Raw genomic sequence first — 22,095 nt, forward strand, 5'->3', positions numbered from 1 at the left:
GCTGGGAAAAGTGTTTTGCCTCAAAATTGCTTGATTTTGAATCGGCAAAATCTGAGCGAAATCACCAAAAATGGAGTGCCATTTTCTCGTGAAATAGACTATATGAGTGAGTCCTTCAAGTTCTGTATTGCATGGAAGACGCACATATTGATGTAGATAGCCTTGCCTTTAAAAATTTCGTTCCATAATTTTAGTTGAGGTCAACTGTAAATAGTGGCAATTCCAAGGTACTTCTGTGTTGTTTCTGTTGGAACTAATGAGCCCAGGGGCAAATGATTTTCATGCCTTTGTTTTAGAGTAAGGCACATATTGCAGCAGCATCATCTTGACACATCAAGGGTTAATGTCAGGGCGTTCAGGTCCGCACTTCCCTATCTGAGCCTTTTTGAAAGAGGGAATCAAGATCAAGTGGCATAGTGATGGGGGAGACCTCGATGATTAGGTACCGTCATCCCAATTGGGGGGTGATGATTATTCACTGGGGCATGCATCAAAATGATATAATCAAATAAAATCGATGTCACAACTCTTTCACAATGATGCAATACCCGAGTGACAGCGCTACACAGCACTGACTCGAGTTTGCTGGTACCTAATTCAAGATGAGCAGAATAGGAATTGATCGAGCTCTTTTACTTCCTTTGTAAGATAACTTTGAGAATTCTCAACCATTGCGTGACGAGAGTGAACTGTTTCTGTGATATGTTTACTAATGATAGACATATAGATGACAAATCAGGACTTGTCCTGATGCTTGGCGTAACTTCTTACAAAATATTGCTGACATGAATAAAGAAGTGTTTCCCTTACAGCTTGTTTACCCACATTTAGGTGACATCAACAATGATGTACGATTTTGAGTTTGACTAAGGTTTGAGCCTGCAAGTTCAATCTCCAGGGGGCTCTGGTGGTTCCATCTTGTTATGTGACCAAAAGCCGGTCGAATTTTCGTGGTATACACGAGCCAGTGTTCTATTTGAGGGCTACAGTGATAGTTTTGAATGAGAGTTAGAAATTAGAGCCAACTGGAGCTTGAACTTTCTTTTTTCAATGTATCTGTCACGATTTTCCTTGCTTAAAATGGTGTTGGTTTCGAAGTCTAGAATATGTGAGAGTGACCGACCCAGTATACCTCTTTTGGATTGTTGCCCGACATTTGTTTGTGCTTTGGTTATTCTAAATAAACTAATTCTAAAAGGCAATGAAGACTTTGTTGTTGTTGTATTCTTATCTCAGTTGATGAATCTAAAACGAGTTATATACCGTAAGCCCCTTTATTACTGCAGCCCTACATGTGTGATGTACATCACCGGTAAGTCAGCATGAAATAAAGGGGATTACAGTACTAGTTTCGTGATGACACAATTGGTTGTGGTTGGCGTACGGATGGAGTTGATGTGTTATAGAGATTAGAAGTTTCCTCTTGAACAGACATCTCGCACCATAATCAACCTTGTACACCATTGCATTCCTCTTGCTCATGCATAGCTTGTGCCTGTAAGTTCCAACTGCTGCAAACGAATAAAGTACAACTAAGAATTAATTAAGACAAACCAATTACAGTGAAGTAACACTGTTACACTTACAAAAGTTACACAGCTGAAACTTGGATATTCTCCAGGGAGTTGAGCTTGATTCCAATACAGGCCTGTGTATAAATGTGAAATGGTCTGAGTGATGAAACCTATCTATTGTTCCAGAAAAAACAAGAGTGAAATTATCCGATCCGGGCTATAAAAGAAATTCACTGTCCTTTGAAGCAAATCGAGCTCTTCCAGGTGTTGGCACCGGTGAATACGCTCACGGTATTCGACGGAAAAGTACCGGGTCAGAGCGGCTGACAGGAGGGAGACACCTGGTGGACATCCCAATAACTGAATCGGAGGAACTGAATGAACCTGTCACAACGCCACCTGTTGGTATTGTTGCTCAACGAAGGGCGTCCCTGCAGTCGTCGGTCGCAAAGAAGCCATTCGAGATGAAAGATATTCCTCAGGATGTGGTAGGTAATTCTTCTCGCATCCCACACGCTAAAAAAGTTAAAGTTTTGGGTTTATATTCTGATATCAACTACAATTGAGGTTATCATCCGACTCTACACTTTAACCCGGGTGTGTCCTGAAACCTTTCAGTAGACCTCAGATGAGCTGTTCAACCAGCGCTACAATCTGAGCATTTCTGACCGGTACCAATTTATACACCTGGGTGCAGAGAGGCAAGTAAGACAAAGAGACCTGCGAACAGTCTCAGCGACAGTGTGGATCAAACCCAGGACCTCTTGACCGCTCGTCGAGAGTCCCACCCACTACACCACAACATCTTCTATGCTAATTATGCAGTCACACCATCTGAATCTAAAGGGTTTTATGGCCTTCTGTGCCGTGTGTAATTTTGTTTCCCGCTCGAAATAAAAAGGACTCCCTGGGGTTCCCCTTTGATTTTGAAACAGGTTGTGCAAGTGGTGAACAACATGTTTGTCATACCTTGTGGCTCATTCATAACATTTGTGCAAACGTGGTCAAAGTTGGTGACTGATTGACCATTGGTGTTACCTTCCGGTCTGTTGAGGACAGTTTGTATGGTATTGTCTAGTCCATTAGTACCCACCAGGGCTAATCTTTTCTTGACTTAACGAGGAAGGGCATATAACGTTCCCCGTGGATTGATTCGCTTAGATCAGTTTGTATATCTAGAGATCAGAACAGCAGATGACTCAGAGCCCACTGATAGCTTCAAAATGTCAATACTTTTGGTGAGTTCTTTGTTTGGGTATTAGTTTAGAGCAGGTAGTCGATGTTATTGGCTTTTTTTTTTCCGGATGTTTGATTTCAAGTAGGATGTGCAAATTGTCGAGAAGATTTAGGATTGTCAAAACCAGTATGCCTCTCATGGTCTAATTTCTTACTGTTTCTATTCAGGATGATGACGATGATATATTCGAAGAACTTATAAAACCGGAAGAAGCCGCGCCTGAACCAGAACGGGAACCAGATAAACCAACTGAACCGGAAGCAAGAAAACCACTGCTGAGTAACCGGTTTAAGAAAATGCCGAGTATTGTGGATGCGCAAGAGAAGCTGCGGAGGGAAAAAGCGTCGGTTGATCTCGATGATTATAATTCGGAGGATGAGCGATTGGAGCAGGAGATCATGGACCGACTGGAGGCAGAGGCTGAGGAGGAGGAACGACAGACACATGAGATGGAGTCGAGGCATAATAGTATCTTGGGCCGTGAAGACAAAAGTCGGGTAAGATACAAAAAAAGCCTGTTCGACAAAATTATGGTTTCTGTAGAAAATGAAAACTAGTGGTGTTTGTGGTTTATTTTTACAGCTCATTTGTTGAACAAAACTGATTAAAAACAGGCATTGTATAGTCAATGGTCAATCAAGTGGGATAGTATGGGTTTTGATTATATAAAAGACCAGTTGTGTTGACAAACTTTTGGTGACAAGATCTGATATCATCACACCTCCTCAGATTACCACTATTTGTTTTGATATTTCAGCTCAAGCAGACGTCGCCCATGATTCAAACGATGGAAAAGAAACGTGAAAATAACTGTGATGAACAAAATAATGTGCCAAAATATACAACATCTAGTGCTATGTCGGACAGTGACTCAACCAGTTTACCAGGAACTCCGCGGAAAAGCTCTGTGACTTTAAACATGAACTTGAAACCAACGTTTTCAAAACAAGACAGTTTTGACTCTCCTCCGGCTCGAAAAGATTCCTGGAAAGATTATCGGAGAGAGGAAAGCTCAGAAAGATCAGAAAGATCAGATGAAAAACCTGTTTTTAAGAGCAGTGGTTCTTTTGAGTTAAAGCCAGCAGTGTCGGATGGTTCAAAGTCTTCATTTGTCGAGGATAGTATTGATGGCGACATAGTGAAACCGAGTGTGGAGCCGGTGTCTTATTCTGAACCTCCCAAACTGACTTTAGAGGAGCCTCCCAAACCTGCCATACCATACAGCACAAAACCTGCTCCCGCTCCCAGTCCTAAGCTTCCGAAAGTCTCACCTAGAACATCATCTCCGCGGAGACCTCATAAAAATTACGCCTTCCTGGAGAAATTTGCTTCGGAGGATACAACTGATTCAAAAACGGAGGAGTACAAGTCTCCGTCTTATTTAGATAAGTATGTGAAGGAAATCGACCAGGAGAAGGAATTTGATAATTTGTTTAACTTTGACACCAAGGACGACGTGGATTCAGGCCAAAAGACGTACTCGGTCTACGATCGTTACATGGATCATTCACCAAGGTCGGATCTATCGCTAACGTCAAAACCTAAACCTTACGGTGGCTATGTCGAGACGACGAAACCTAAACCGTACACCGGGTTCACCTCGGAAGGTAGCCTGCCTTCTAGCACAACTTCCAGTACTGCTGACCTGAGTCAAAAAGAACCGCAGAACTCCCTCTATCTTCCTAAACCTCGGCCATTTGTACCTCAACATGGAGGTTCTGGTTCCGGAAGTGATAAGAACGAACAGGATGTAAACAAAATGGATTACACTCGCCCGGGCGCCGATGATGACTCTGCAGAGAAGTTTGACCAAGACAAGAAGGGTGAGAGATTTTGATTTGTTACCAAGAGCAGGACGGGCTTAATGCAGTGCAGTAATTGACCCTTTCAAGGACTGGGTGCCACATGCTAGCATCGTCACATTATGTTGGCTGATCATGCCAATGGGTAATGCATTAGAAAATAGCCACTTTTTACTAGCAGGTAGGCTATGCCTCCAAACACTGAAATTTCTTAGGTTATGCTTATAAAAAAAGCCACTTAGTACCGACCAATGGATTTGCCTTACAGTCAGCATCTTTAAGCTACTATGACTGTTAGGGGTTTGTGATATTTCGGAGTTCAATTGAGGCGATTCCCACCAGTCCTTCTAAGGGTTGATGCATGATACTGGACTAGCTTTTCGACTAACAGCTACCCCTGTATATAGTGCATGGTAGCATGCTGGCACTATAGTAACCAACACCTAATCATCAGGCACCCTGGTGCTTTCAAGCTCTCAACATCCTACCAACCCTTCTTTACCAACTATCCCGTTCTGTTGAAGTCCAATGGATGGTTTCCAAGGATCAAATGATGCCTTGTCCTGTGTCATTTTGTTTTAGCCGAGCCTCGTTAAACGTAACTATAAAGATGTTTGTTTGCTTCTTCAGGACTGCATGACTTTCCGCTGTTTATGACCAGTTGAAATCAAAAGAATTGTCACATATGGACTCCTCTTACAATTCAAAGTTAGAAGTAGCGGGTCACAGTCCTGAAAAGGCTAACATCATCAACCTCCTATCTTTCACCAAACTTGTTCTCTTCACATCACTTGTAGGTGCTATTCGTCTTCATTATCTTTTGAATATCTTTTTGTCTATTGATGCAATGATTTCAGTACCACCATTAGATATGTCATTTGGAAGTGGCAAAGACGAAGAAAAACTTTGGGAAAAGTTAGAAAAGCCGAAGCAGAAAAAATTACCATGGGAAAAGTCAGAGATCCGTAAATTCGGTAGTTTGGATTCGCTCAAAAAGGATAGCCCACGTAGCAGTAACAATAACAGTATCTTAGAATCTGGCGCCGAGACGCCGCCATGGCGGGCCCAGTCGCCTGCTCGCCAAGAACGTGAGCGGGAAGAGTCGACTGCCCGTTGGGCCGAAGCTGCAAGCCATACAAAGCCTCAGTTTGAATCTCCGAGTAAATTATTGGATTCAGCGGAACAATCTCGATATGACTCGTTCACTGATCCCGCTCCAATGTTCTACGATCCGAAAATTGGAAGTGTGAAATCGTCCGCAGCCCCTAGGCGTGATAGCGATTCCTTGCCGTCGGATTATAGCAATGGTGATGTGAATAAAAAGACCAACAGACATTTCACATCCAGTAAACTTGAGGAGGAGAAGAGGAAGAGGGAAGACTGGAGGCGGGAACAAGAACGCAAGAATCAGGTGAGTACAGAGATATAATCACAGTGTAGGCCTACAAGTGTACAGTGCTATACATGCCGGAAGAGGACTCCATTGCCACATGCTTTCAATGCAGTGTATGCCAGTCCCACTCGGGGATGTTTCTATGTCGGCTATATAGGCCCTACAGCTATATAGGCCCTACACCGGTGCCATTAAAACGCGCAGCTGAGTATAAGATTAAACGGAACCCAAGTCCAAAGATGTCCCTATAGTAACAGAAAGACTATCTTTGAGAATGGGTACAACTAGACTGCCCTCCCCTCCCCTCCCACCCCGTCATAGTAGTTTTGGTGCATCCTATTTTAGTGTCGTGTTGTAGGGCTAAATGTTAGAACAGATTATAAATTTCTCTTTTCAGGAATTGTTTGCAAAAGGTCAGAGGTTACGAGAAGGCAACAGCCTCGAAGAAATCAATCCTCAGGTAAGACGGTTTACCATTATGTAAATTTAAAGGATGTCTTTGGCAAAGATACTGAGATGGTTGAGGTTCAAATTTCCTGTGTAGAGGACGCCACAGATATGCTATATCTAATGTGCACAAGGTGCTCTGGGAAAAATGTTTGTGTACATTCCCCTTCATGCACTCACTTACCACTTTCCAATAGATGTACTGGCCCTTTAAAGACATGAAAAAATTAATTCATTGCAATTTTCCAACAAGTTTGTGGGCGATTGATTTTCTTCACAGGTTGGCTACGTGCTAAATTGGTTGTGAAGAATTAGTAATTATCGTTGTGAATGCCAGGGAACCTTATCTAACTGCCACCAGCCCACCCCAACATGTGTGATATCGGACCCAATCATTAAACGAGCAGGGAAACGCTTACTGTGTGGTTAAGATATTCTTTTATGACTGGTGAGGGAACCTTGAAACCAAGACAAAATTATCGAGCTGGAGATAATTATTCTTGTTCAGTGCCCACTGGCCACCACATTTTGTGTCAACTATCTGCACCAATGTTGCTTGGAAGATTGGTCATGAGAGCTATTGCCAAAGTAAGGCAATAGTTTTCCATGAACCAATTTCATTTCTGCAAGAAAATCCCCATCTTGAAAGTAAAAGGGGTAAATTTTGACCTCCTGCTTATTAAGCTTCGCTCCAAAGGGCCCAAGCATGAGCCCGGACTCATATGGTGGGTCAGGTCAGCCACATGAAAAGAACCGGGAAACGACAATAAAGTATCCTACATCCTCCCCCAAAGCTACGAAGGGTTTGAAATTGTCCCTTACTAGGAAGTCATGACCCCCATTAATCTTCTTCAAATTTTATCTGACAGAAATCTCTGTTCTGTTTTGAGAGATCACGGAGATTATGGCTTTGGATTGTTGGTTGTTTTCTCATCCTTGGGTGTCTTCTTACGGAGGTTTCTCAGCCGATTGTGTTTCTGCATTCCGTCTTTGATACTAAGTTGCGTCCTCTGATAATCGGCAGGAGCCAGGAGCAGCAGAGTCCATTGTGATAGGGGTGATAGGTGGCTGTCACACCTGGTATCAAAATGAGGTCACCCATGACCAGGTGTATCATCAACCTATATATAATCTATCCCATGAATATGCAAATTAACTGTGTATTGTTGATCGTCTGCTTGAGTGTTCGATTGTTTGTATTGTCATCGAGAAATCATTGCGTAGTGGGACTACCCCGCGTGTTAGTAGAATGACATGAGCCGAACGTACATTCTTGACTTCCACAATCTCGGGCTGACATTCTGAAGTGATAGTCAGGGATGGAATATTGTGTTAGTGAGATTTGTGTGACTTATTGAAAATCATTGACAAAATGCGAAATCATCGTCCAAACCACCGTTTGAAGACCTGTCGGTGTCACTTGTGTTCCACGCAGACGTTGCCTATGGAAAATGGACATGTGGAAGTAACATCACCTGGGGCTAAAACTTTGACTCCAAGGGTAAGTTGGGTTCTTTCGTAACTTTAGGATTTAATGAATTTCCTTATTGATTAAGAGTTCAAAGTTGATAGGTTCTGTGGTTTGACTGTGATTTTCTATGCGGTTTGAAATAGAAGTCCCTACTTGGTTATGTAATGGTTTAGTACTGTCCAGTGGTATCCGCCAACAGCAGAAGAAAATGTAAGATTAAGCGATGTCAAACTGTCCCATCTCAAACTCTACAATACAATCTTTGGCGAGAAAAGTGTGTCCAGTCAAGTCTTTGAACTCACCGATTTTTCATCTGAAGAAGTTGCGAGTATATATCGGCATACTACGGTGGCTTTTATGACAATTGCGGCTTCCTTTCAAGGCCTTATAGCAGTCAATCAAATCAATGACATTATGATATCTTGAATAAGTGTTTGGTCAGGTGCCATAAATTGACAATCAACATAATAACATATCGACAATAAGAAGCATTCATTCAATTTTATTTCACTTGCTCTCTTTAATTAAGTTTTTCATTGATCTGAATGTACCTGTCAATCACTTTAATTGTAGTTCATGACATTGGTGTAAACACATTAACCCTATTTTTAAATCGTTTTATTCGTCAGTCGGTTTGGACAATTATTTCTTATCATTAGAACAAGTTCTATTTATCCAGGTCTTGGCAATATCAATATGATATCATAAGGGGATTCATCAGCCTTTAATTGCCAAGGACAACTTGATTGATCTTATTCGGAAGAAGCGGATAAAGCTTGTCTAGATTGCCGGAACCCCGATGCAAATGGTTTCACTTTATCAGAAAAGCTCCAAGGCAAATTGATGCATCAGCTGTGGTTTTGCACATTCGGCCTTGACAGATCATAAAACCTGAATAATTTCTGCATGAAAAATGTAGGTTGATGTCAAGTTTTTGTCTACCCAAAGTATTGATTATAGTGTTAGTATGTTGAATGCTGAACAAGCAAACTTGGTGAGTTAACCGTGTTATCGTTCAGGATTGAACCAGTCTGTTTTTACAAAAATGCAGATACAACTGGTTCACTCTGTGTTGATGACCTGTTTACAAAAAAGTAGGTCAGTGTGACCTTAGATCAGTGTGACCTAGTACTAGTAGGCCATTGTTCAGGTAATACATGAACAGGCCCTCTAATAATCCTGGTGGGCAATATCAAGTGCTATTCTGGGTGGGCAATTTAGAGTATTTAATTGAGTAATTTTATTGAGAAGATAGTTCTCCAAAACTCACTGGTATGTGCGAACATAAACGTAATTTCTAAAATATTTGGGACGTTTTGTTCTCAAAATGTTTATAGTAGGCGACAATATTGTTAAACTTTCAATATCAGGCAATTTGATTACAGAAGTTTAGAGTGAAAGTGATAGTTTGTTCTAAACAATTTGATGTAATTAATGTGAAGTACGTATCTTGCTCGAACATTATTCTATTTTTCGATAATAGGCCTACTGAACTGAAAACATTGTTGCGATACTTAATTGAAGTCTTTTTGGGAGATCGATATGAAGATTGGTGATCCAATTATGGGTATCTTGTCTTCATTGTATTTGTTCAAAATGTGAATTATGGTCTGGGTGAAATGTTAGGGTTACCAAATTTAAAAGAACTTGGATGAATTTGAAAAAGACCTGTCTGGTTCTCACAACCCTGATTGTTATTGAACATCTACTACAGGTTTGTTGCAATCATACCAGTGGTTGACATGCTGTGTTAACCTATGAGCCCTGTTTCTGATACATATGTAACTGCATATTCCTTACATTTTATCATACTACGGGGTGTTCTAAAAAAACTCATTCGAAATTTGTTTCTGCATGATCTATCTCAGCTTAAGAGCATGAAATGAATGAAATGATAGATAATTTAGGAATTTATATAATGAAGCAACCTTACGTGTATTTTTAGATTTTGGAAAATTTCGGCCATGTAATTTCAAACAAAATAAATCAAACAGAGTTTTTTGCGCACGCAGTATATTGTGATGTTCTCTTATTTGATGATCTTCTCAAATTACGTGCGGAATTCCTGTTACGTTCCACCTTCGTTGATTTGTGTCAAGAGGGTCACAATTGTCACCAGAAGATTCTCAATTCCTCCAAACATATTTACTCGTCCATTGAAAAACCTGCCGTTTATCTTTGAGAGTCTTAAATAGTTTAACCCACTCAGTCATGAGGCTTTCTTTCTTCTCTGAGTGTGAGCATATTCAACGAGCAGTCCCGATAGTTTCACCTTTGCCATTTTCAGGCAATGTTGATGACCATGTGACCTGTTTGGGCTGATGTGTGAAAACTTCCTTTAAAATGTTCAGATTTGTGTATTTTCAGGATATTGAGAAGAACGACCACATGCACCAAGCAATCCGTAACACGGAGATGCGGAAGCTACAGGACTTGAAGAACGGCAGCATTCCAGAATGGGCTATAACTGATAGGTACGTGTTAGCTAGGCCTAAGGGACATTGGCGGACGTTACTCCAGTGAAAGCCAAAAGAAGCTTGACATCTACTTAAAGCTTCTCTGCGTGTAAACCCCTCCACCCCTGAGCAGTCTCTCTTCAAAGTTGACTTAGTCTATGCCTTTCACAAGGGAATAAGACTCTCCTAAGGAGTTCAAGTTTGGTATGTTGACCTTATTCCCATGCAATCAAATATACTTTCAAATGTGTCCGATTGCAATGGTCTTTCAAAGTTCTGAGACCTGATCTGTGATGCAGTAGTGTGCCTGTGAGGCTGGGGAAAAAAGTACAAAATGTGGAAATGACGACTTGAAACTGCATGTGAGGCTGAGGTTGATAAAAAACAAACAAGAAGGATAAATCTATTCTTCAAATTATTCTAATAGGCCCAGTATCATGTTGCCTTGGAGAAGTTCCTATGGATGGTAAGTTTTGTGGAATGACTTCCTGTTTGAAAACCTTTTCCTTTTTAACAACGTAAAGAGCTCTTTCATGTCCAAGGAACCTCGTAGGAGTTTTGATTGATGTGATTGTATTTTGAAATTCTTGGAGAAGAGAACATATTTTTCATCAGAATTGGTCAAGAAAAGTGTCTTTCACTTGCCCAATATGGAAAAATTGTCAGAATTGAATTCGTACAGGGCTGCAGTACTACTGTGCGACAGACCTAAAACATGGAATAAAAAACACAGTCTACAGGGCCAGACAGTCCTTTCTATTTGTACTGTCTGACACAATTACTGCCCTCATTTAACTTGACTCTAGTTCTTTCTCAAAATTAGCTTGATTTGGTTTTACTTTATGTCAATTGTATCCGCTCCCCTGGAAAGTATTCAGGTTATCGTGACCTTAAAGAAATATCGGCAGAAATTCCGCACCAATAATTTCACCTAATTTACCGAGTAAATATTAAATGTATGCGGAAAGATAATAGTAATCAAATGTTAGATTTTTCTTGACAAGCTAGAAAATGTGTAATGATAACAATAATAGTGAGATATTCACATATTTGTGTAGTCCTTTTATTGTGGTGTTTGATACTGTCCATAACAGTGGATATCGCTGTGGATTTTTGTTGTGACTAATTATTTCAAAGATATTCCATCAGATTCAGACACCTGTACTTGTCAACATTCTCAAAGGAAAGCCGCGAATAAAACAAAAAAAGACTGCAAGGCTTTGCTTTACCATGATTTGGGACCTGTGATAGGAGATGAATGGTCTTCTTCTCGTGTGATGGGGAAAAGGGCTACCCATCTCAACGTTCCAGTATAAGATAGACCCTGTCTCGATTCCTGATTTTGGCCAAATCCTAGTGCAATGAAGTCCGCTAATCCTTCTGAAATAAGGGAGTCTATCCTGATTTGCAGAAGTGATCTTCGGCCCAACCTGGCATCTGAGAGATAGCCTTTAAAATTTGCAATGTATGGAACACCAGAAAAATGTCATTTGGCGACATGAATGAAGATTCTTTGGCTTGTACCTTTCATACATTTCATATTGTATTTCAGGCCAGAGACTGATGAGTTTGACTATGAAATGGAAGAGAAGGCCAGACAAGGTAAACACAGATCATCAAATAGGATGTGTTTCCATCTAAGATAAATCTTGATTTTCGTCTCATCCAAGAATGATAGCTGTACATATCACTAAACGAATCATTGCATGAAGTGCACCTTACAATCACTTCACTAACCCCTGCATGGTCGTCACCAAAGCTATAAAATTTAATCTACTGTACAGATAATGTTGCTTTGAAGAAATGTTTGAATGTTTGTGAAAAGAATATAGGGTAGCTGATTGGAAAATATGCCTACGAATCAGCTCATTGTGGGTTGAAATCTATTACGCTGTTACCTCTATATTTTCAGTTGGTGATTTATTCCGAGGTATCGTTTATTTCACTCAAGTGACAATTTTCGCAACTTTGCCCAGCTTGTTGTAAATGCATTCAGCTTTCAAACTGTGCTCTAAATCTCGCAATCTTCAAATATTTAAAGACAAATTTTTTGGCAAGGAGTATGCTTATATTGCGATTCTTGCTTGTAAACTTGTCCATTTACATTTACTTGCAGAAGCCGAAGAGTGGGAACGATACCGGAAGGATAAGGAACGTAATCGACTCGAACGTGACGAGCAGGACAAGCAGAGACAGAAGGATGAGGAGAGGCGACGCATAGCTCAGGAGGCGCAGAAACGACATTTAGAGGTGAGGTGTCTTCTTCTCCTGTATCCACTCCTGTGAGCAATAAAGTTACATGCCACTACAGTTGGGCACCATTTTGAGGTGTGGAGTGTGTCTGGTATCTGGTTGAGGTATCAGACCCGTAATGTTCAGTTGATGTGAGTCTGAGACCTTAACCACTAGGCCACACTGGACCACGCCCTCATTTTGAAATCAGAAAAGGTGGCGTTAATTGAAAGAAGGCAACTTCTGATTGGTCCTTTGTAAATTCTTTTAGGAAAAACAACGACAGCAGCAAATGGAGGAAGAGCACAAACGAAAAAGGGCGCTGGAGCGAGAACGGCAGCAACAGCAAGAGGAGGCAGATCGTATCAAACGGGAACAAGAAATGGCGGAATGGCAGCGACAACAAGAGCTCGAGTTGGAACGATTACAAGCAGACCGGGAACGAGAAAATCGGCGCTGGAAAGATCAGCCGAGACAGCGACCTGATACGCTGCCAGTCCAACAACGACACAAGATTCAGGTGTCGGCAGAGCCGAGAAATTATAGCCAACCGCCACAAGAGGAAGGTCGTATGTATGACCCGGCTTACTTGGATGGGCATATGATGTCCCCGGATAGATATTACGGGCAGCCGCCATCAAATGGGCGGGGTCCCCGCACCCCAGATTCTAGAGTACCAGAGAAAGGACACCCCCAGGAAAAGGTGGTGACCCCTAAGGGTGAATTTTTGTCGGCCAGTCCGCTTATTGGTAGACGGGATGTGAGAAGTCCCAAGACGCATAAAAAGGGTCCGATCAGTGCTCATCCGATTACAAAGGATGATATACGTGACAGGAGTATCCCACAACCAAAGAGACGTGACGCCTCAAGTCCTCTGGTGCCTGCCAAGAATCCCCTTGGTCATAATCAGGCTCAGTCTCCAGGGAGCCCGCAATTCCTGCGTCGGGATGACGTCATGAACATTAACCGGAAATCTCTTGGTCGGTCAGGTGATTATACGCCAGAAGACTCACCAGTGGTTCATACTGCACCGGAGTTACTGAGTAAGGAGAGATTAAAGGATGTAGGGGCTGCGCCGCGGGCTCAACCACGTGAGGACTGGATCCAACCAAAACATAAAAAAACTACAGGTGAACCTAAGGATGTCAGCCGAGGTAACTGGCTGATTGAAGAGGCTGAACGGCGTAGACAAGCTGAGATGAATGAGCGGGAGCTGCATGGGTCACCCCGTGGTAGTCAACAGGGGCAACCATACCAAGGTCAAGGTTATTCACCGAGTCAAGGTCATCCTAGATTAATGGACGATCGTATGGGTGGAAGTCCATTTTATCAGGCACCTGGCGACCGATCACAGTCGATGCCAAGAGATTTAAACAATTCACGAACAATGCCTGATATGCGGCAGCCAGGGGACCCGCTACAAAAATCACAACAGTCGAACAATGCTGATTACTATGAACCTCAGTCAATGACAAAAAGTCAGAGTTTTCCTCAGTTTGGGCAAGGTCCACCGCAAGATTATCACGATGGTGGACACCCTGGGTATCAAGCAAGATATCCACAACATCACCCGGCACCGAGACAAGAACGGTCAGATCAACCGAGTTATGCTCCCTCTGCTCAGGCCCGACCTGCTGGGCCTGCCCCTGCCAAACCGCCTCGTGGGGCACCACTCCCTGGGGGAGCAAATACTGCTGAGCCAGTGATATCAGTCAGTGGTAAACACAAATGCTCTCATTGTATGAAAGAATTAGGTAAGTTGGAACAATACAAGCACTTCCATGGTTTAGATGAGTCCTTCGGTCCCCTATTTGGTGCATTTCTGTAGTACCACGGTACCTTCAATTCTGATATGACCTCTGTATGGTTGTAGAAATGGAGTTGATGTCAGAATCACAATCCCATCTGATAGATGTCAGTATCCTGATTTTTTAGACAATTGAGAGTTAGCCTCTTGATAGAGATGTTCACATCAGATGTTTGTGCCCCAAAAGTTGTGCTTTCGTTTTGAGCCTATTGAACTTTTCCAGGTCAAGGTGCTGCGATGGTGATTGAATCCCTCCAACTTTACTACCACACGCAGTGTTTCCGCTGCTGCGTGTGCCACACGCGCCTGGGGACAGGACAAGCCGGTGCTGATGTCAGGGTGCGCGGGAGCCGCTTACATTGCCAAAACTGCTACAGTAACGACGAAGGTATCTCTTTTATGGGGACATTCTGAGCTATCGCCAGCATCACTGTCTTCATCACTAGGGTGTAAGGTACTAGACTGTCCTTTATTTGTGCACCACTGTCCTTCTGTGTCTCTGTGGCTGTTTGCCTTGTTTCTGTCCACATAATAGTGAGGTCATGGGAATTTACAAGAACGAGAATGACTTGAATTTCAGATGGCTTCAGAGAGGTCCAAAGAGAGGTTTTCGTAGAGGTTATTTGAAAAAAATATCCAGATTGAGAACTTTGATAAATTTGTGAATTTTGTGTTTGAACATTTTATAGCCCCCACTAGCTGGAAATTTTGAAGACATGTTCCAGGCTGTGAAAGTTGGCCACAACTTGGAATAGGACTTTGTGATTGGCCCGCTAGTGCATTCTTACCGATGTGATTTTGTTAATTTTCATGGATAGATGTCTAGGTTTTCTTTATCTGGACATTTTCACAAATTAACCTTTGAAGTGGTTCTCCTTGTACCACTGCAGCACCACTTTGAGTTGAAGTCGTTCTCGTTCCCAGAGTAAAGTTCCTTAATCCCCCTAGTACCCGGTATAGTAGAGGCTCTGTCAGTACAAATTGAAGCTTCCAGTCACTGATATCTGATGTTATCATCAATTTGATATGGTACCATCTGTTTCATGATACATTGGTGAATAATATATTTTCTGACAATTTAAAATCGTCTCAGTCCTAAACTGAATCAAAATTGCTGGTTTTTACAACTGGAGAAGGTTTTTTTATTAGTGTTATCATATTGGTGACCTGCTTTTGACAGGATTGACATAACGTCTGCTGCATTTCACCTCAAGTTTGCAAGAATCATGTACATTTACGATCAGAAATTTGCACTGATTCTGATCATGTTTGAATGAAATCAATATTTCACGATGGTGCAGATTGATACATGCGATTCAAGAGCAAACTTGTGGTCAAAGACATTGAAGTAACCAGTTTTGAACTGTCTTACTAACATATTACCCGTACTAATTTGCTTTTTGCTTTCGTGTCATTAATAATATTTAATGCGGTGTGTGAGTTGAAAATTGATGTCGATATTCAAGGCAGTTTGCCTGGGGAAGACGCCAAGTTGAAATACCATACTATGGCCTGGAATAATGAAAGGTTATCCTTGAACTTATATGGTATACTAATATATCAGTAATTGATTTAACATATTCTTGTAATGTGATCGCCTCTTGGCTATGGAATTGGCACTATTGGTTTTGCTTACTAAGTGGTATTGTGATTGTTGCAGCTGTGAAATATGGCTTTCGGTGACTCCATCTCCAGTCAGATTTGGGGCACTTTATTCAAACTAAGGGTAGATTCGACATAACAATTTCTATCAGGGAAGAAACTTTCAATAAAGGTTCCATGTTTAAGTTAAGGTACAGACTATTATCTATTGTTTACTGTCAAGAAGAAGGGGGGGGCTGAGTCAATCAATTTAGATATTAATTGGCAGTTTTTTCAGAATATTTCTGCAGTGGTATGTACGATTTCAATCTGCTTCTTAATTACTCTAATTGTTGCTTCTAATGTTTGTTATATTCTTTGCTGCACAAGCTTTTCATGTTGTCTTTCATGCTTCAACTTCAGTCCTTCAATTTGGAAGATACTACATTTTGCTATGAAGGTTGATTTGAATATTGTCATTTCTGTTATGAAATTCCTATTCTTATACCTATATTGTGCCAAAAAAATGCAAATTCTGCCTTAAATTAACACTTAAACCTGCCTACATGTAAGCCTTACACCCTTATGATGGTTTCTGCTAGTACCTATACCATCCTCCCCTCGAGATTCTTAATAATAAATACTCAGAGAACTAATTACTCATCTCTTGATTGAGTTTGTTCATTACTTCATTACCTTTTTGTCAATTACACCTTCCATCCTAAATCAACCATTTAGATCAAAAATTGTATTTTGATGTACATCAAATTTGTTTACTTGATTATTCTTTTTCAAAATTTGCTCTGATAATCTCCCTACCTCACCCTTAGTTCTAACCACACCACAAGTATGTTTAATTTTTCACAACAGGCGAAAAATAAACATACATTGTTTTAGTCAACACATATTAAACTCACTTACAAACTTTGATATCACTTTAACATTTGAAATATCTGTAGTTTTGGCTCAGTCTGGATACCTTACACCCGTACCTTAAATCATTCTCATTTTCTCATATATTATCTCAAACAATATCATATCTTGACATTTGATCCTTAATTGGCGCATTTGAAATATTCTCGAATTCAGATCTGTTCCTGCCCTTTACCTCATTAATATGGATTCCCAGAGTAATCGTATCTCCGTTCCTCCGACCCACCTTATCATCAATGCGTTGGTGTGAAGTTTTTCTTCCCTCCAATAAGAATGCTTCCCCCCATATCCATAAATTTTGATTAATCGGAAACGTCAAAACACCCCATCCTGCCACCTCCACGCCTTTCTGGATATGGAAAAGCTTGCATGTGCCAATTATGAACCGTCAATTTTAGGGCTGCAAGTTAGAGTTCCGATAACTTGTGTGTTGATACCGATTTAGGAATGTATGTGCCATATTTCTAGCTATGCTTGAGACTAACTCCTATTTCTGTTCCTGCTTTCTAGTCTATGTGTAATGAACCCGGTAAGATTACTGACATTATAGATGTACAAATGATGTAGTTTGTTTGACCCTTTCAGGACTGCGGACCAGGGGGACTTGATCATATCGTAGTCACGTTTTACTGAATGCAAGACAAGGGTCAAATTCTTGTTTAATCTGTCACTGGGCATAATTTCCATTGTATTGAAGTCTTGAGATGCACTGATGGTTGTACTAACTTTTATACCTTATACACTCTTTTTTGAGAAGGTTATCTGCATGTCTTGTAATTCATCTAAAGAATTCTTAAAATATGGGTACAGGCTGTTGAAATGGTTTAGTACATGTAGATTAAAAAAACGCATCTCCACATGAATATCGATATTATTTCAAAGTTGCATGCCCAATTGAAGGGTGAAAATGGTGGGAAAGTGGTGGCCTTCTTTGTCAGTCCTAGAAGGGTAAGGCAATTCAGTGCTTATTTTGTGTATTTTTTGACTTGGTTCGGGATTCTGATCTGGATGGTCAGGTAACTTTAGAAATGTACCAATTAGCCACTTATGGGACTTGGTGTTATGGGAGTAGGTCCTCTGTGATGCTGGTTAACAATTAAAAACTTCACTGGGAATGCTAATATACTCATAGTTTAGCACGTATTAAATAATAATTTTGGTGGTGGCTATTAATTTTAGTGGTTGCTTTGTTCTGGTGATATTTTGTATCTTTTAGCGCCAGATTCTTTGGAATGGGATGCTTTTTGAGTAGGTTTAGTTCAAATTGTTGCACAAGTTAAAACTTCAGAATGGCTGGTGATCATTTTCATTGAATAAAACCAAAGCTTCATGTCATTAGCCTGCCCCACAGTCCTGAGAGGGTTTATTTTCTAAATTACTGGATATTCTCTGTGCTGGTGGTTTGATGTCAAGTAAAAAATCAAATATTTTTGTGAGATTATGACTTTGTCTGAAATTGTTTGAAGTGAAGTGTTTGTATTGTCATGTTATGGACTATTGTGCTTTAATGGCCTGCACTGTTAGTAAGAAATTTAAAATTTGTCATACAGAATATAAAAATTTCAACAATGCCGTTGTGTATTGACAGATAATACTAATTTGTATGGATGATAACTGCATGCATTTCTAATTATCTGAGCCACATGTCAATACGAACGGCGTACCCTTTTAATAGAGGTCTTGCAACCTTAAGTGTTGTATTGGGAAGAAGTAAAAAAATTCACTCATGTACATGATGTACATGCAGTCTGTGGGTTGATTGGTTGTTGGATTTTCTGATTGCCTCAAAAAATCCCCGTCCAATTTCAAATTGAAATGTATTCTATGCATGTCCAGTGCAAATAACTCGCAGAAAATACTTAAAACTGGCAGCTGCTGAAGTAAAGAGCTCTTCATCATCTGTGCAAAGTCATTATAGGTCCTTGAGCTGAGCATCAAGTTTCAGGCATGATTTTGAAATCATTTCGCCCATTCTTTTTTAATATTGTATGGTACACATTGCAGCTGATGACCTCATACAAATGGAACTTGTTTATCTTCATGCATATGTTGTGATTGTTTGGATTTTCAGGCAAAATAACCTCAACATTTTACAAGCAATTTCTGTAATGTTCGCCAATTTTCTTAATACCCTAATCATTTTCTTTTTCAGGGATGAAGTACAGTCGTGTGTAGTCCTGCATCCACAGTGTTTAGTCCAGCATGAAAACGAGTATATATAGTCCAGTAAAAATGAATATAGTCCAGTAATAATTAATACAAGACAATTTGTGAATACTAGAACCATGACAGTTTATTGAAGAGATTGCTTTGACAAGTGATTAGTTTCAGTGAGATTCAATAGTGGACAGATTCAGAGACTCTGTGGTTAGAAACTCTGTCCTAATTGCACAAGGACTATCGTGGGATAACTCGAAAGATGATAACAGTTTTATATGGCCTAATTAAGGCTTATTTTATACGTGATGCTCTCATATTCAAAAGTAAATAACCACTTCTTATTATGTCTTCTTACTTGACATTTCTCATGAATAGTATTCAAGTTATGTTTTTGCTTTATGAATGAAAATGTGAATACCAAAATTTTGTAGTTTTGCCATGCTAATATTTCGTAAATTTGAGATGTGAAGAGAAATTTTTGCATTCAAAAGCTTTTAAATTTACGAAATGCTGTTGGTTATTTACTTTTGAATTAGATAGTATGCTGCACAACATGCATAAACTAACATTTGCAGCCTTTATGTATAATGAATGCCAAAAGTAGGAAATTTTTGTATGGGGCTCACTTTTATTGAAATCTGTAAATATATGTATTTGTGTAAATATGTTCATATTCATTTTAACAACAGTTTACTAAAAACAGTATGCAAATGATATGTGTACAGGACCTGTAGTCTGAAGATTTTGTAGACCATAAAACAATAGATGGATATTCTATTGTCAGGAGGCAACAAATTTCAATGGATTTTAGATCATTTTGAGGGAGACCATGTTGATTCTCCAAGGGTTTTGACGCCTCTTGTTTATTGTTTGAGTATATATTGAAAGGGAGACTATAGGCAGTAGCCAGGTAGGCAAGATAAAGTTACCCAAAGTCGCCAGTAGGGGTCTCTCCTATCTCACCGTACATCAAAACCATTCAGGCTTGCACGAGAAAGAACTGAACCATACACAAACAAGTCCCCGAACTGTGCATATAATTCACCTGAAGACCACCAATTTGACCCCCTAACTCATGCCTATAGTCCCCCTTTAATACAGTCACTTGCATACTGTTTCTCTCTCACTGTTGATATTATCTAATATATGCATCAATACATCTAGATCATGTTTAGCACAAGAATGTAGTAGTACAGTTTTAGATATCATTCAATTCTGCTGCCAATTGTTATGTTCATTCTAAATCTTATGATCTATCATTAAAAGAAGAGTGTATCGAGGTATAAATGCTGGGCCTGCACTATGGAATTCCTGTATAGAGAAATAATCTTGAATGCTCTAGAAAATGTACGGGGCACTTTAGACTCGAGGAGTAATGTAACACTCCCTTAGTCTAAATCATTTCAGCAACATGGCAACATCCATAATCACTGGTCCCAAATAGTCAAGAAATTCTTGTCACAACTTTTTGACTAGTGTGCATGGTTGACTTAATAATTCTTTGTAATGCACTTTTTACAATGTACAATTTTCATCCTCTTTGAATAATCGATGCAAACTTTATTACAACGTTTAACATCAAAAGCCACATTTATAATATTTACACAACAAGAAATACCAAAACGTCATCATAAAAACTTTTGTTTATGTTTATACATTTGACCATTGTATGTTATGATTTGATACTTGATTTGTACGCTTTTACTATGAAAAGTCAGAAATTATTACAAGTAGCAAATGACCCTCATCTCTACAAGTCCCTGCATGGCGTTTCATTCTAATTTCCGTTTAGCCGAATTTGTCAATCGAGGACAAAGTCACAACCATATGTTGGGAATAGATCACTTAAAGTAATAATCCTTGGCCGCCTGACAACTTACTATTCTTATGCATCTATTGGTATTATGTTTTAAAATAATAGGGTCTTGTTTTTCTCATGTGAGTGAAACATTGTATCGTTGTATATGTTTGAATACCAAATACATTGACATTTTGGAAAAAAAAAATATTTTGTTCATTCTTTTCCTGAAATAAACAACTATTTATGCGGCATTGCAAGAACAAGGCATAAATAACTTTACCACAGCAAAAGAGGAATAAGCATTGGGATAAGGCAGGCTCTGGTGACCTCAAAAGACTGACGTTTATACTTGATTTCTCCGTTATACTGAGTAGGCCCTCCCTGGCCAAATTACACTGAAATGTTCGTCTCCCTCAGGTGACCACAGCCATAAGAGTCCACACTGAAAGGTTCATCTCCAGTATGAAGCCCTCCTTTAGCCCCAGGTGATCACAACCAAAAGAGTCCTCACTGATTCAATAAATGGGTCATCTCCAGTATGGAGCCCATCCTCCTCCGGGGATCACACCACAACCAAGGGATGTCCATGCACCGAATGGTTTATCTCCAGTATGGAGCCCTCCATCAGGTGATCACAACCAAAAGAGTCCTCACTGATTCAATAAATGGGTCATCTCCAGTGTGGAGCCCACCCTCCTCAGGGGATCACATCACAACCAAGGGATGTCCATGCACCGAATGGTTTATCTCCAGTATGGAGCCCTCCATCAGGTGATCACAACCAAAAGAGACCTCACTGAATCTGAGTGAATGGGTCATCTCCAGTGTGGAGCCCACCCTCCTCAGGGGATCACACCACAACCAAGGGATGTCCATGCACCGAATGGTTTATCTCCAGTATGGAGCCCTCCATCAGGTGATCACAACCAAAAGAGTCCTCACTGAATCAGTGAATGGGTCATCTCCAGTGTGGAGCCCACCCTCCTCAGGGGATCACATCACAACCAAGGGATGGCATGCACCGAATGGTTTATCTCCAGTATGAATCCCTCTCTCAGCTAGTTGACTACAATCTTAGTCCACACTGAACACAGGCACTTGTGAATAAGAGCACACCCACTGACAACAATCGTAACATAATTCGTGAGTGTTGTCAGTGGGGGCGTGCGCTTTTATTTACAAGTGCCTGTGCACACTGGATGGTTTATTTCCAATATGAATCTCTGGGCCACGTTTGCATAATTATGATAATGAGCAAACC

The 22,095-nt window shown here is 40.4% G+C and overlaps 1 protein-coding gene across 10 annotated transcripts in view; it reads left to right on the plus strand.

Moving 5' to 3' along the window:
• Positions 1 to 21,031, plus strand: part of LOC135493350 (microtubule-associated protein futsch-like) — an 85,491-nt gene extending 64,460 nt beyond the window's left edge. For 5 of the 10 annotated variants that reach the window (XM_064780646.1, XM_064780648.1, XM_064780644.1 and 2 more), the window contains 11 exons: positions 1,701 to 2,002; positions 2,919 to 3,248; positions 3,509 to 4,574; positions 5,411 to 5,964; positions 6,344 to 6,406; positions 10,232 to 10,338; positions 11,873 to 11,922; positions 12,437 to 12,570; positions 12,824 to 14,306; positions 14,583 to 14,813; positions 19,026 to 21,031. In XM_064780646.1, coding sequence (XP_064636716.1) covers positions 1,701 to 2,002; positions 2,919 to 3,248; positions 3,509 to 4,574; positions 5,411 to 5,964; positions 6,344 to 6,406; positions 10,232 to 10,338; positions 11,873 to 11,922; positions 12,437 to 12,570; positions 12,824 to 14,306; positions 14,583 to 14,773 — 4,280 coding nt within the window. In that variant the 3' untranslated portion in view covers positions 14,774 to 14,813; positions 19,026 to 21,031. Of the gene's footprint in view, positions 1 to 1,700; positions 2,003 to 2,918; positions 3,249 to 3,508; positions 4,575 to 5,410; positions 5,965 to 6,343; positions 6,407 to 10,231; positions 10,339 to 11,872; positions 11,923 to 12,436; positions 12,571 to 12,823; positions 14,307 to 14,582; positions 14,814 to 17,383 lie in introns of all 10 variants that reach the window. The other 5 variants (XR_010448221.1, XM_064780643.1, XM_064780641.1 and 2 more) reach the window with 5 other exon arrangements.
• Positions 21,032 to 22,095: the final 1,064 nt, after the last annotated feature.

Source organism: Lineus longissimus, chromosome 9 (assembly GCF_910592395.1).
Source record: "Lineus longissimus chromosome 9, tnLinLong1.2, whole genome shotgun sequence".
Classification (NCBI taxonomy): Eukaryota; Metazoa; Nemertea; class Pilidiophora; order Heteronemertea; family Lineidae; genus Lineus; species Lineus longissimus.